Source organism: Dreissena polymorpha, chromosome 3 (assembly GCF_020536995.1).
Source record: "Dreissena polymorpha isolate Duluth1 chromosome 3, UMN_Dpol_1.0, whole genome shotgun sequence".
NCBI lineage: Eukaryota > Metazoa > Mollusca > Bivalvia > Myida > Dreissenidae > Dreissena > Dreissena polymorpha.
In genome coordinates this window covers 142174248-142188540 of record NC_068357.1, presented here as the reverse complement: position 1 = coordinate 142188540, position 14293 = coordinate 142174248, and the positions used below count along the sequence as shown (strand labels likewise).

Here is a 14293-nt window from a genome sequence, read left to right as displayed (position 1 = left end):
TTTTTCATGAAACTTGGAACATGGATAGATGGCAATATGGACATTATGCAAGTCATTTTATTTTGTTCCTATGTCAAAAAGTGTGGTTGCTATGGCAACAAATAGACTAGAAATAGTGCTGAAAATGGTGTTTTTTCTGGATCCTGCGATAACTTTAAAAGTTCTGAATATTTTTTCATGAAACTTGCAACATGGATAGATGGCAATATGGACATTATGCATGTCATTTCATTGTGTTCCTACGTCAAAAATTGTGGTTGCTATGGCAACAAAAAGACTAGAAATAGTGCTGAAAATGGTGTTTTTTCTGGATCCAGCGATAACTTAAAGTTCTGGATATTTTTTCATGAAACTTGCAACATGGATAGATGGCAATATGGACATTATGTACGTCATTTCATTTTGTTCCTACATCAAAAATGGTGGTTGCTATGGCAACAAATAGAAATAGTGCTGAAAATGGTGTTTTTTCTGGATCCTGCGATGACTTAAAGTTCCTAATATTTTTTCATGAAACTTGCAACATGGATAGATGGCAATATGGACATTATGTACATCATTTCATTTTGTTCCTACGTCCGAAATTGATGTTGCTATGGCAACAAATAGACTAGAAATAGTGCTGAAAATGGTGTTTTTTTCTGGATCCTGCGATAACTTTAAAAGTTCTGAATATTTTTTCATGAAACTTGCAACATGGATAGATGGCAATATGGACATTATGCACGTCATTTCATTGTATTCCTATGTCAAAAATTGTGGTTGCTATGGCAACAAATAGACTAGAAATAGTGCTGAAAATGTTTTTTCTGGATCCTGCGATAAATTTAAAAGTTCTTAATATTTTTTCATGAAACTTGGAACATGGATAGATGGCAATATGGACATTATGCAAGTCATTTTATTTTGTTCCTATGTCAAAAATTGTGGTTGCTATGGAAACAAAAAATAAAATATTCTAAAAAGGGTGAAATTTCTGACAATGGTGGAGCCGGTAGGGGACTTTTATTGCTTGGCAATAGTCTTGTTAAAGAGATTTCTTGTTATATTTGATCGATAATGTAACCCGCCTCCCAGTTTCGCTGAATGGGTCAAGTTCCCCACGGGTACTACTTCCCGGTACCTCCCAAAATAAAATTCGTACCCAATTTGTTTTTCGTAACCAAATTCTTTTTCGTACCCAAATTTTTTTTCGTATCCAATTTTTTTTTCGTACTTTTTTTTTTCATAACCAATTTTTCTTTTCGTACCCATTTTTTTGCACATTTTTTGTACCCAAAATTTTCGTACCAATTTTTATCGTACCCAAAATTTTCGTACCACATACACAATTATGGTGATGTAGATAAACTAAAATTGATGCTTTTATATCCATCTTCTTCAAAAGCATCGTCACACCAGTACTGTCAGTACTTTTATTTGGACTCGGATTTTACCATGGCACCGCTTTTATTCCTATTCGCGAAGAGAATGCACCAATATCCATTTGGTGCGGTTTCAACTTGAAATGCATTTTGTTAAATTTTTAAGCTATAAATTATTTCCGCCGGTCATGTTCGCCGCTTTGCATGTTATTTAGATAAATTTGTGTCAGTTCACAGTCTGTATGATCTTCTAAATGTCCTGTTAATGGTGTTTTGTTGTTAATAAACCAAACGCAATTTGCTGTCGTAATACCTTGATTACTCATGGTTTCACACGAGATAGTCGTTATACCTTGATTACTCATGGTTTCACATGGGATAGTCGTAATACCTTGATTACTCATGGTTTCACATGAGATACACACAAACCTGTGTTTGCAAACTCACACGCCCCTGTTTTGCTCTGTGCAGTCCAAATTAGGAGAAGGCGTGTTACGGTTATACAAATGGATGGGAAAGGGTTATAGTTGCAGGCCCATATCCAGGCACCCCTCCCCCTTATGAAAAGGCCCACAGTACACTTTTCTTCAATACAAAAGAGCAGATGTGTTTTAATGTCCCCGATAAACAAGGTGATAAGCGCTAATTTACTCGCCTTGTTCGCACCTCCCGATCAGTCCCTTTTCATCCAGAATGCTTCATCTATCGAGTATCGATGTAACACGTCTTTTGTGAAAAACAACTTATGTTGGAAGAAATTAGAGAGGTGATATGGATATTCGTCGTTAACTTAAACCGGTTAGTTTCTTTGTCTTAGTCCAAGGCCCACAACTTCGCCAAAAAATCAATGAACCGGAACGAAACTCATACTTCATCTGTAAGTCATGTACGAAGACTCACACACCCAATATCAGCTAAATATCTTAAAGCGTTTTTAAAAAAAGGCTCGAAAATGAATTTCCAGTCGAACGGGGAATACAATTGGCTCAATATCTGAAAGAGTTGCGTAAAAACCCGCCGGAAACGGTTATTATAGAGAAAATGTTTTAAGTCCAGGGCCCATAACTTTGCAAAAAAAAATCAATGGACAGGAACGAATTTCACATTTCATCTCTAGGTCATCTAGGTAGACTCACACCGAAAATCAGCTTAATATCTGAAAGCGTTACTTAACTAACTTCGGAAAACGGTTCTTATAGAGAAATTACAGTCTAATGTCGGAGTTGTAGACGATTGTGATGGTTTATCTGTGTTGATGATGGTGAAAGTAAAATATGTAGATGTTTTATTAGAAATTTACTCTGAAACTTTAGAGGAGATTTTAAATCAAAGAGAAAATACCATTATAAATGTCAGTCAAACTTTATGAAAAATTTCGTAATAAAGGATTTTGATTTTCAAAGTTTGCTTTCCTTCCTCATCTACCATCTAAAGCTTTAAAAATTGTAGTGAATTTCACACCGATGTTTAAAGCTTAAGACTTCAGAAAGATGCTAATTAACTTGTTATATTCCATTTGCTAATATCACAAGATAATGGTTTATAGCATTAACATTCACCTTGAAAAATGCCAAAGGCAACCATTTTAAATTTTCTGAGGGGAGATCCTCCCCCCCCCCCCCCCCCCCCCGTCAAACATTCCTGCGTCCGGCCCTGAGTTGCAGCAATCAGTACTTAACGAAACGGTGAAATCTACGCGACTTGTCGTGTATGGATTATTTAAAACCCCAATTAGGTCAAGGTTAATGTTAATGTGAGGTTGGATAAAGGATGGTCATAGGCAGCAACTGTATACGTTTCAGAGAGCTGTAGCAGCCGCTGTTGCTGTTTTACAAAACGTCAACTTTGACTAACGCAGTCATAATGAATGATTTGAGTTCTTTTTAGTCCGAATCAGGGCAAAGTAAAATGGATTTCGGATGATATGGATAGATATAGGTAGGTCGTAAGCAACAAGTATGTCTGTATCTAAGGTGTGTTTCTAGCGGTGTTGCTGATAGACAGACGACCGTTAGATTTAGTTAACAAAGAAAAACGCCATTCATGTTTTTTCAGTCCAAATTCGGTCAAGACCAAATAAAGTGGGATTTGAAGAAATGGGTCGATAAGCATAAGTCATGCGCAACAACTGTGTATAAGTATAAACGAGTTGTACTGGTGTTAGACGAAACTTTCCGCATATAGAGATGCCGGGACATACGTGTGCAGCTTCTGTCCAGGAGTAATTATGGAAAATTTGATGGGCTAGTGAATTCACAGATGGCACATTTTTTTCGTACCCAGTCGCAGGGAACGCATGATTTTTTTTCAATGCATCAAAATAATGATTTCAACCTAAACATGGACTTAGTATATTAACAGTATATCACAATAGTTTTATGAAGATGTTTGTTAACGTTTGAAACAAATTAAAGATGCTACACAAACCATTGAATTGACTTATTATAACAATGAGCCGCGTCATGCGAAAATCGGTCGTATGCCATATGCGGTCAGTGCATATCAAAAGCAGGCTGCGCATGCGCGAAGTCCGGTCAGGAGCTACGCTGACCGATAAACAGACCACCAAACATTGTAGGTCATAATATACTAAATAGTTGACACTTTCCCTAAATAATTCAATGTAAAAGCGACAACTTTAAGCGAAAATAAATGCAACATTTTGCAGATAGAGAGCCCCATAACCATACCTTTTCTTAAAGGCCATTCTAAGCGGAATCGATTTATGCAATAAAAAAGATATGTCATGTTCAAACCAAAAAAGAACTTGACGCTAATCAAAATCGTCTGTTTTTGCAACTTTTTTTCCGGCCGTTTCTTAGTGGATGTAACCTTTTTCAGTGCAATGCTTTAATCCATTCTATACATAGATGGTGACGTCACTACGTTATTGTCAGTAAGACCGGTGTGTACACAATGTGCTTTAAACTAGTCTCTAAGTTTATCATATTTCAGGGATTCAGTAGTGAACACCTATTCATGCCCTACCACTATCTCCAAAAGATAAAACCCGAACATTAGTTTAAAGTGTAAAACATGCCTTCGAGTCAACTATGGTATTTTTTAGAGAGTATAGCCCTACCCTACATGAAACGAGTATTTAGTATACTGTAACCTGTATGGCCTCAGCGATCGGCGTCAATCTGATCGCCGTTATTGCGGAATTGTCCGATGGTTCCCGATTGCGATCGGCGTTATTCTTGACCAGAGTGATCGATTGCTCAGGCTGGTCTAGAGTTACAGTGGCCGCATGACGCAGCTCAAATGGTATTCATACACCGGTTTAACAATACAGCACAAAGTACAATTAATATAAAACACAAATATTTTGTTCAGGGATTTATTTACACTATTCTCATTTTGATTTGGTTAACTGTAATCGTCGAGTTGTGTCAACGTATAGCATTGAAGCAACACGACATCCCGCTTGCTTTCTTTATAATAACCCCGACTGTTTTTTCTCCATGACTGCATACTATGCTAATGTTACTTTTTTAAATATTATATAATATTGATATTCATTTGTTGTTGACGTTGCAATTGCATTGTTTGGCCCACTGTAAATAATGAAGCACCGCCAAATTTTGTCAGAAAAATCGTCTTGTTATTTCAGGGACATTGCCATGCTAGTCTACATACAATTACATGTAGTTTGCATAATGCTAATTTACAAACAGGCGTGTGTTCATAGTACGTTCCTATTAGTCTACCCCACATACACTCATTATTTAATCAACCGATTTAAGTCCATATGTAATCATATCAAGTAAAGCCTTCATCAACCCCATATTCGCATTTGACACTATTAAGTTACGATATTATATATTAGGCAGCTATTTTATTAGTTTTAGTACGATATGCGAGTTTTTCGTGTAGTTCTTTCTACAAGTCACGTGTGCTGTTGTTGCCATAGTAACACGCTGTCGATACTCATTGTAGAACGCACGTTTTCGAGTAGTTCTGTTGCACGGACTGTGGAAGGTTGGTCTTCCTCCTCGATACCAGTTTGTTGATGACCTGTGAGGTAAGATAAAAAAAAAAAACCGGTACACAAATAGTAAAAAAGAAATACCGGAATGTAATCTAGACAAAACATAATTAATCAGATATTCCTCGATCCTAAAATTGGTTAAATAAAAAATATATGAAAAATCGCCCGCATGGTAAATTTAGCTACGAGTCACGCAATTGTTTTTTTTTCCTATTCATTTTGGTTAAGCACACATATTTTACGACATAGACTATGTATGTTTTGCTAAAACTTTAATGATAGAAAATGGCAGCATCTAACAGTAAGTATGCCTGTTGCAGAACAGTTCAACAAATATATTTACAGTAACGTGTGTTAATCTGTGCGTTGCGCACACCTCTGAATATCTAAACTGGAATATAAATTATTTTAAGTTCTATTGCGCTCACTCGTCCCCAAGGTTGGGGGATCATATCCGTCGATTAATTGTGTATACACAAATAAGTATTTTGTTTTCTTCGTAGTATGTATACAAATAGTTTGCTGATTAAATAAAACGTCAAGCACGACGTGAGAAATACAAGCTATTACGTATAGTGTAAGTCTATAAGCTCGCTTTTAGAGCAACGTGTCTTAGATATTGTAAAAAATACAAATGGCGGCGTAAACGATTGTCATGCCATAAAACGGCATTTGTGGAAAACAACATGGCTGAAAAATAAGGAATACAGTCACGACATCGAGGTGGATTGCCTCCGGGTATTCCAGTCCCGTCCCCTCTCACACACAGTACAAGGCCACCCCAAAATTGAATATCTTCAAGTACATCTAAAAAGCTGGGCATTGAATCTATAATTTGACATTAGCCCCGACGTGTGTGCTTCTAATAACCTTTCAGGTATGAAAGCAGGAACACACATCGGTTTCGCGAAAAACGGGCATACGAACCGGGTTTGCACATAGTTCAAAGACAAAATAAACTTCAAAACACACACATGCACAAGCATACGTACCGTGACATAAAAGGACAAACGTACCGTAAGGGCCTCCATAAAGTCCACCGTATTGTTATGGTCCAAGTCTATCTCGACCATGATCTCCGTCAGCTGCTTCTGGGTGAACATGCCCACCGTGTCCGACAATACCTTGTCCAGCTCCTCCATGTCTATGGTCTACACGAGATTGGTATTATTAGCGTACAGAAAATAAAGCTTTCCTTACAAACGGCACTTATACCAACGCACCGCTTTGTCAACTATGTATAAGGGCAATAACTCAGCAACGTGTATATAAACAAGTATGAAAATAGTGTATCACAGACCCACGTCATGGTGATCTCATGCTTGAAATTTCAATATATTATCACTTGAGAAATTCTTTACAGATACTTAAAGCATATTATGCGGATTGATCGAGCGAAACCCCGAGCGAAACATTGTCTCCAATACAATCCCTCCCTGCATAAATAAAATGAGCCTCGTAAGTGTCACCCCACATTGGCCTGTGCAGTCCGCACAGGCTACTCAGGGACGACGCTCTCCGTACCATGTATATGCATTAAGTCCAGTTTTCTCAGAACGCGGCTGTAACAATTACTAAGATGCATCGCTTTCAAAAACAGAAAGGGGTATGGTACAACTTGGTGATGATCAAAGGAATCGTGGCCGCGTCTTGCTAACGAAATTGCGCGCCATTCTTAAAATTGCGCACATGTTTTATAATCCGAATTTTAGTTTCATTAAATAAAGCAAATTCATGGTTTCTTTTAAAATATTTGAACAAATCAATAGACATGGTATATAGCCTTTAGCATGTATTGATTAAGTGAAGAACCTACAATGAATTCAAATTGTGGTCGTAAGTCTGATGCTTGCGTAACTAGCGAATTAAACGAGGCCCATGCTAATAGTATTATATCGGCACATGTGTTGAAATGCTCATGTTCTTCATACATCGTGTTTACCTGTCTGGTTTGAACAGTGTCGTCTGGAAGCCCGAGTCGCAAGAAAAGGAAAATGCTTGTCGTTGTGTGGTAAAGCTATTGAAGAGTTTTTGAGTAAAACATACAGAAATCTTGTGCACTGGTCCTTTCAAGTATGTTATTTAACTGAGACTTACTCCGCTATGATCAGCATCCGCTTTCATGAACTTGCTCTCCGCGTCCAATACTGTGAACATCGGCAGCTGTGGGTATTTCTCTGCTATCTTCTGTAATATCATTTTAAGAAAAGACATGTAAATAAATATCGTTTGCCTAGGTGCATAACATCTGTAAAATACCGTGTAAATGATAGCAGCCTCTATCTGGGAAAACTGGGCGTAATCCATGTGCGTAAAGAGTCTTCCAATACCCTACGCAGTCGGCACAGGCTAATCAGGGACGACACGTTCTGCTTTAATGGATTAAAAAAGTTGTCTCTTCTGAAAAAATATCCAGTTGAGTTGGATAGTGTCTTCCCACATTAGCCTGTGCATACTGTGCAGGCTAATCTTGGAAGGCTCTTAACGCACATGGATTAAGAACAGTTTTCCCAGAACGCGGCCCATTATCCTCTACTACGACATGCTCACAATCAGGGTCGTGTTCAAGACGTAAACGGTATTTTTTTCAGTAGTATGAATTTAAAATTGCCTGTTTATAGAAATTTGATGAACTGCTTAGAGAAAGCACAATGAAATTATTGTGAGCAACATTGTGTGCGACAACCGTTCAGCAATTGAATGTTTTATCGAATTACGTGAACGTGCTATTACGACTCAATCGGGAATCCTCGAACAATTTCGCCATAACGGCGTGGTGTAGCACACTGTCCGAAGCGTTCAGATTGATTACGACTAGCACAACTTAGCTCTAAATCAGCTGAACATAAAGTTTCGACGGCCTTAATTATCTATAAAACAACATCGACATTGCAATATTGCCACTGTCGCACTACTATAAGAGCATACAGTGTTAAATGTAGGAATAACCGTCAGCTTAACATCCCAAATGGGAATTTGTTCAGGGGAAAATAATACCACGCAAGGGAACATGCCAAACGTTTCGATTAAATTTCAATAGGAAGTCAGATATTGACTATCAGATCCCTGTAACAACATAACCTTCCATGATTGTTTGCGCAAATCGAGCTACTGAAAGTTCCATGTTTGTTTTCAGCAATCATGCAACGTAATGTTTCCAAATCCGTAATGAAAAAAAAAATCAAAATCTGCCATACTTAAAACTACCGTACCCAATAATATTCTTTGGTATCCGCATTTGGGTCGACATCCGGAATGGGCGGATGCAATGCGCCGCCGTCCGTCCGTGTATAACTGATCTGACTGGCGCGTGCCGAGCTGACCCCACTGCTCGTGGCGCTCGTGCCTGACTTTACCGACAACCCGTTTTCGTGTTTCGCCGCGCCGGTTGAGACGCTCTTCTTTCCTGGCGTCTTCTTTGCCGCCGCGCCACCACCTCCTCCTCCTCCTTTGGCTTTAGTATCAGACTTGGAAGACTACAGCGAGGAACGGTAACACATTTTTCGAAAAATAGGCAGTAAAATATATACATATATATATATAAATTATATTTATCGCTGTGAATCGGTCAATAAACAACGATTCGGCTTATCACACAGAGATGTTTACTGATAAATAACGATAATTGGAAAATTATGCAGATTCTCAATTTCATCATTAGTAATATACCTGAAATGACACTTTTTTTCGTTTTATGCTGTGCTCAGGTTCAGGAATTCATTTGCATTAAACTACCGTTATTAACGATTAGTTTTACAACGCTAATTGTGTTCGTTGTCTATGTGTAGATAAGCCAGAAAATATTTTATCATGGTTAACGCACTTTTTTTATGGAAAAATGTCGAACAAGTAAACATGGCACATGGTGATTTAAAACGTGTTAATGGTATCAGCGCTTACCTTTTGGAGCGTCTCAACAAGCTGCAAGGCGTCGTACAGCCTACACTGGGTCTCTCGGAGTTCATCCTGCGCGCTCTTCACACTCTCCAGTGCCGCGTCGCGCTCCTTAATGTACTGAACGAACTCCGGCGTCACTTCCTGTTTTTCCGTCATGTTGCTAATGTTTCTAAGGATAACCTACATATAATAAGAATGTTGAGTAGGTTGCTTAGCATCACCTACAAAAATATACACATTTATTAAAAACGTCAAGTTGCTTTGGTAACTATGGATAATAAAGTCACACATATTAATCTTCATTTTGCTATGGTTACTAACAATCACACACACATACACACACACTCACACACATATACATGTAAACCGTAATGTTGCTATGGTTTCAAATGATAACATACGTAAGACAAAAAAATAACATGTTTGTTTAGGTTGCTAAGGATCATATACTGTTAACCTATATAACCTCACGTTGCTATCGTTATGAAGCATCACACACTGTCAGACGTATAAACCGTCATAATTCTGAGGTAACTATGGATACGTAAGTCAAACATATAAATCCTCATGTTTCTAAGGCCACTATCTAAACTATATTAAGATTTACGGTACACGCCGTCATATTTATATGGTTAATAAGAATAATCTACAGTCGGACAATTAAACCGTTATGTTGTAAATGTTACTACCGTAGTACGGGTCACTGAGATTCAGACATGATAACGTTACGTTGAATACCATTTTATTTATTATGTTCATGCCGAGAAATAGCATCGTGTTCACAAGCAAAGGTTAATACGAACAACGGAATAAACTGTCTTGTGATTCTAAACATGAAATTTTAATATTGTGCAGAGTCATTGGGCACTGTCTCACATTCCAAACGATATGCTTTTCTTTTTCATGATTGAAAAATAATCAAAACCTCGATTTAGTTCTCTTCCAAAAATATACCGACTAATTTTAAATGCTCACAACATGTTTATATATTTAGTGTGTGCATTTCTTTAACTTCGAAATGTTTACATTATGGCGTGTGGTGTAATGCTAAGCAAACATAAGATGTATAACGAAAGTTATACATTATAGCATGTGGTGTAATGCTAAGCAAACATAAGATGTATAACGAAAATTATACATAACAGCATGGGGTGTAATGCTAAGCAAACATAAAATGTATAACGATGTATAACGAAATTATAAGTTAACAGCAATTTATTTGAGTTTTTAATACATAATTTGCCTTTGATATGCATGTCATGGATTAAAACTTCTAACATGAACGTTCATTTCCCAATCAGGGAATGTCATGTATGACTGCTATGTGATAGGACCAAAATTACCAATTAAAATTCAACAGTAAAAAAACTAAATGTTTCAATAAAATATTGCATTTTATACTTTGATTTTTACACAATTGAGTTTGGTCAACATATAGAAAATTTATGATTTTGAAATCGACGAATATCTCCCATCAACACCACAAATCAAAGTAATGGTAGGTGATATATTATGAAAATCATATAATTGTAAAGAAGAGAGATTTTCCTGTGACAGTGCGATAATTCAATAAGATATTGTTTCATATTAACAACAAATGGTTTGTTTTTTCTGTTGTACGTTATAACTCTTCCCCAGTGTAAATTAATATTTTAATATGATTTATTCCGCTTGAAAATAAAAGCATTACAATAATATTAATTACATCGTAATGTTGCTTAGGTTACTAAGGTAATTTTACATTAAGAATATACATGCTTATATACTGGTATGACCGCAGCTTGAACCAGGAGTGTGTAGGAAAAAATCAAAATGCGACGGAATATAACAATAAACCTATTGCAATTATTGCATTTGAAACAATATAATTATGTTGATTTGGTAAACATATATACATCGTCTGCATAAAGTTAATACCGTTTATCCGGTACTTATACCAATTAATTTAAAGTCATTGTGAAAATTCACGTATTAATGTTGTATGCTAAAATATTAGAAGCTTTAGCAATAAGTTTGTTTCGAAACATATGGTTGCCCATTATAAAACCTTATTTGTTCAAAACTGAATTTAATCAATTCATCGATTCCTATTTCGGTAGTTACGCATTAAATTTACTAAATATTCTAAACTACTCACCTCCTTTCAACTATGGTACTGTCAATATCCATACTTTATTTAAACGCCGCATGATCATATAATTCATACACATGTAAACATATTGATATCCCATGTTTACGTATTCAAAAACGTTAATTGAATATAGTTTAAACATTAAGTGCATTATAGACGAAGCAACACATCTGAAAGGCTAAAATAGATTAAACACTTTTCATTTGCTTTGAATAACTTTAATTACGGTATTCCATTTAGAGATTTTTTATCATTTATTTGTATTCAGTCAATGGACAAAAGGACGTACTTTTTAAAGGTTTTAATGGTGTGACATGGTGATGTAAACCAAACGTCTACAGCATTTATGTTTTGTCCATATTCAAGTTTTATCCGAAAAAGGTATAGAAGATGCCGAGAAGAAAAAATAATAAGACAATAAAAAAAACAATCATAGTGGCCCATACACTTCTTGATAAGATAACTTAAGTGACTTAACCAGCAGCACTTTGTCATGAAAACTACTAGTATTTTAAATTAAACATGAGGTATTTACATAAATATGATTTAAACTGATGTGTATTTTTTTAATATTTACCATACTATGTCAATTTTAAAAGCGAAATTTTGTAAAAAAAAAAAGGGATAAGAAAATGAAAGGACACAAACCTTCTTGTGAGTAAATCCCGCTATTTTCCATTGGTTAAAAAACGAACCACGTGGATAAAGACCGACCGAGTCTTCAATTGGCGGCAAAAATGCACTGTAATCTCTCTCTAGAATGGATTCGACACTGTCCGGTAGGCAAAAAAAATTCGAAACACACGTCAGTTCGTTTGTGCAAAAGCCAGTAATGCGATGATGGTGGGTATTTCTCTGCTTAGTTTTCCTGACACCGACACGTCTGTGACATTGGCACGCGGTTGAACTCAAGGAGCACTGACTTCCGGTTTCGTTCACGAGCGTTACAGGGTGGCTGAAGCAAGTGCTAAAGCGGGAACTGCTTCTTATGGCCGGAAGATGTATGAGAGAGCCGTTGATACAGTCGCACCGGTTGCTGAAAGAAATTGTAATACAATATTGGCAAAAGTATTGTCAATGTTATTAATGTAACTGAAACAAATTAACGACCTATGAAAATTGACCGTTAAAAGCACACACCAAAACTATCGTATGTGATGTTGGTGTTTCTGTAGTTTTAAAACGGCTCTCCAAGAGACGTGTGTTATTCACAAGACTGTTGACCTGTATAAGATAAATGGAATAACTCAACATTTAACGAACGCAACACTTTCCCGCGCTTGCGCTTATATGTGTAACAGATCGGTTCTTATTAATACATATTTTGTCAAGAAAGTTGATTGTTTATTGATAAAACAAAACAAAAAGTAAAATAATAAATTAATAAAAACAATAAAATAAGCTCATATAGGAACAATTACAAATTGAATCACATCAGCGAATCTGTACAGGTAAAAATCCCGTTGACAGGTAAGTCCATAGTGACATGGACCTTCTAGCGTGGTATTCAAACTAAGAAACTAGCATATTAAAATGCCTTACCATATCTTGTATAAATCAATTGAATTTGTTTTTATTTCACATTTATTAGTCCTTACCTGAGATTAAAACGAAATAAATCCACCACTTGTTTGAAAGTGTGTTAGCCACGTATCCAATAAAAGGCCAATAAATATTGTGTTTACGATTTAAGACCCATTATTTTGTTTATGAAAATGATAGCACGTTTGGTGCAACGACTTTAAAGCTACCTGAGCTTTCCAACGTCTGAATGAAAATACATTCATTGTATGTCCTACTAAAACAGTTCATACTATATAACGCACCGTAATCGTCAAAAAGAATAAAAAACAACAACACCAACAAAATACGGCATTTGTCAAACTATAACAAACGCATGTGTCATAGTCTACCGTGTAAACTAAACAATCGTTAAAAAGGTAATCGTGCAAACAATCAAATCGTCTAAACTAGACATACGACAATTGTCTTAAAATTCGACTGTTTAAAAAGCACTGGCAATCGTAAAAAAATAAAAATAAATGGGACACTTCCGAAGAAAACAATTTCCCAAAGGAAACATTCATCAAATAAATCAAATATCAGAACAAAGATACGGTTATCGTCAAACACAACATATATTAAAACATAAGCAATGCGTCCAAACAAAACAATCGCCTAAGCAAAAAAATGCAAATCGTCCAACATAACATATGACAATCGTCTAAACAAAATATATGTCAATCGTATAAAAACAAGACATACCATTTTAATCATCCAAAAGCAATATGATTTAAAAGCCAATAAATTAGCATTTAAGACTACCGGTGATAGTGAACTACTTTTGTATTATCTTTTCCAGAACATATAAATGAATGGGTTCATAAGTATGACTCACAGGTTACAAGATATTTTATGGATTTCAAAAAAAGTATACCCTATTTTTATCTTATGGTTTGTGCGATTGGTCGTTGACATTTTCGAATCAGGCCTTAAACAGTCACGCAAAGGAACTATTATTAAGTAGCTCAGACAACTTCAATATGAATATTGCTACCAATTTAAGTCACGAAGTCAAAGATCACTATTATGAAATCATTAAAACAACCGCTCAATACAGCTATTCATCATACAATATTAAGTTCCAATATTTTGATGAGCCATTATCCGCATTTCTATTGAAAACGTAATTTCAATGATTTCATATCAACTTTAGGCCGCCCGGCATAATGTAAACATAATCGATTTCGCATTTTCAACCAAGGACGAAATGTTTTTTGATGATACAATATACGTATAAACTATCAACCACGCATTATACGTTTATTGGATACCGAAATGAAACCTGGACAGATTTATTACAGCGTACGTTTATCATGTACAAGAAACAGCTCGTAATAATAATCATCA

General features: G+C 36.1%; 1 protein-coding gene across 2 annotated transcripts; it reads right to left on the bottom strand.

Moving 5' to 3' along the window:
• Positions 1-4690: 4690 nt before the first annotated feature.
• Positions 4691-13129, bottom strand: LOC127871759 (uncharacterized). Of its 2 annotated transcripts, none has more exons than XM_052414927.1 (6): positions 12032-13129; positions 9256-9432; positions 8568-8831; positions 7453-7542; positions 6372-6506; positions 4691-5381 (listed from the first exon to the last, which is right to left on the bottom strand). In XM_052414927.1, the coding sequence occupies exons 2-6, from the start codon at positions 9406-9408 to the stop codon at positions 5295-5297; spliced, it is 729 nt and encodes a 242-aa protein (XP_052270887.1). In that variant the 5' UTR covers positions 9409-9432; positions 12032-13129; the 3' UTR covers positions 4691-5294. The 2 variants fall into 2 exon arrangements, with proteins under 2 accessions (XP_052270887.1, XP_052270888.1); XM_052414928.1 differs by having other exon boundaries at positions 12189-13129.
• Positions 13130-14293: the final 1164 nt, after the last annotated feature.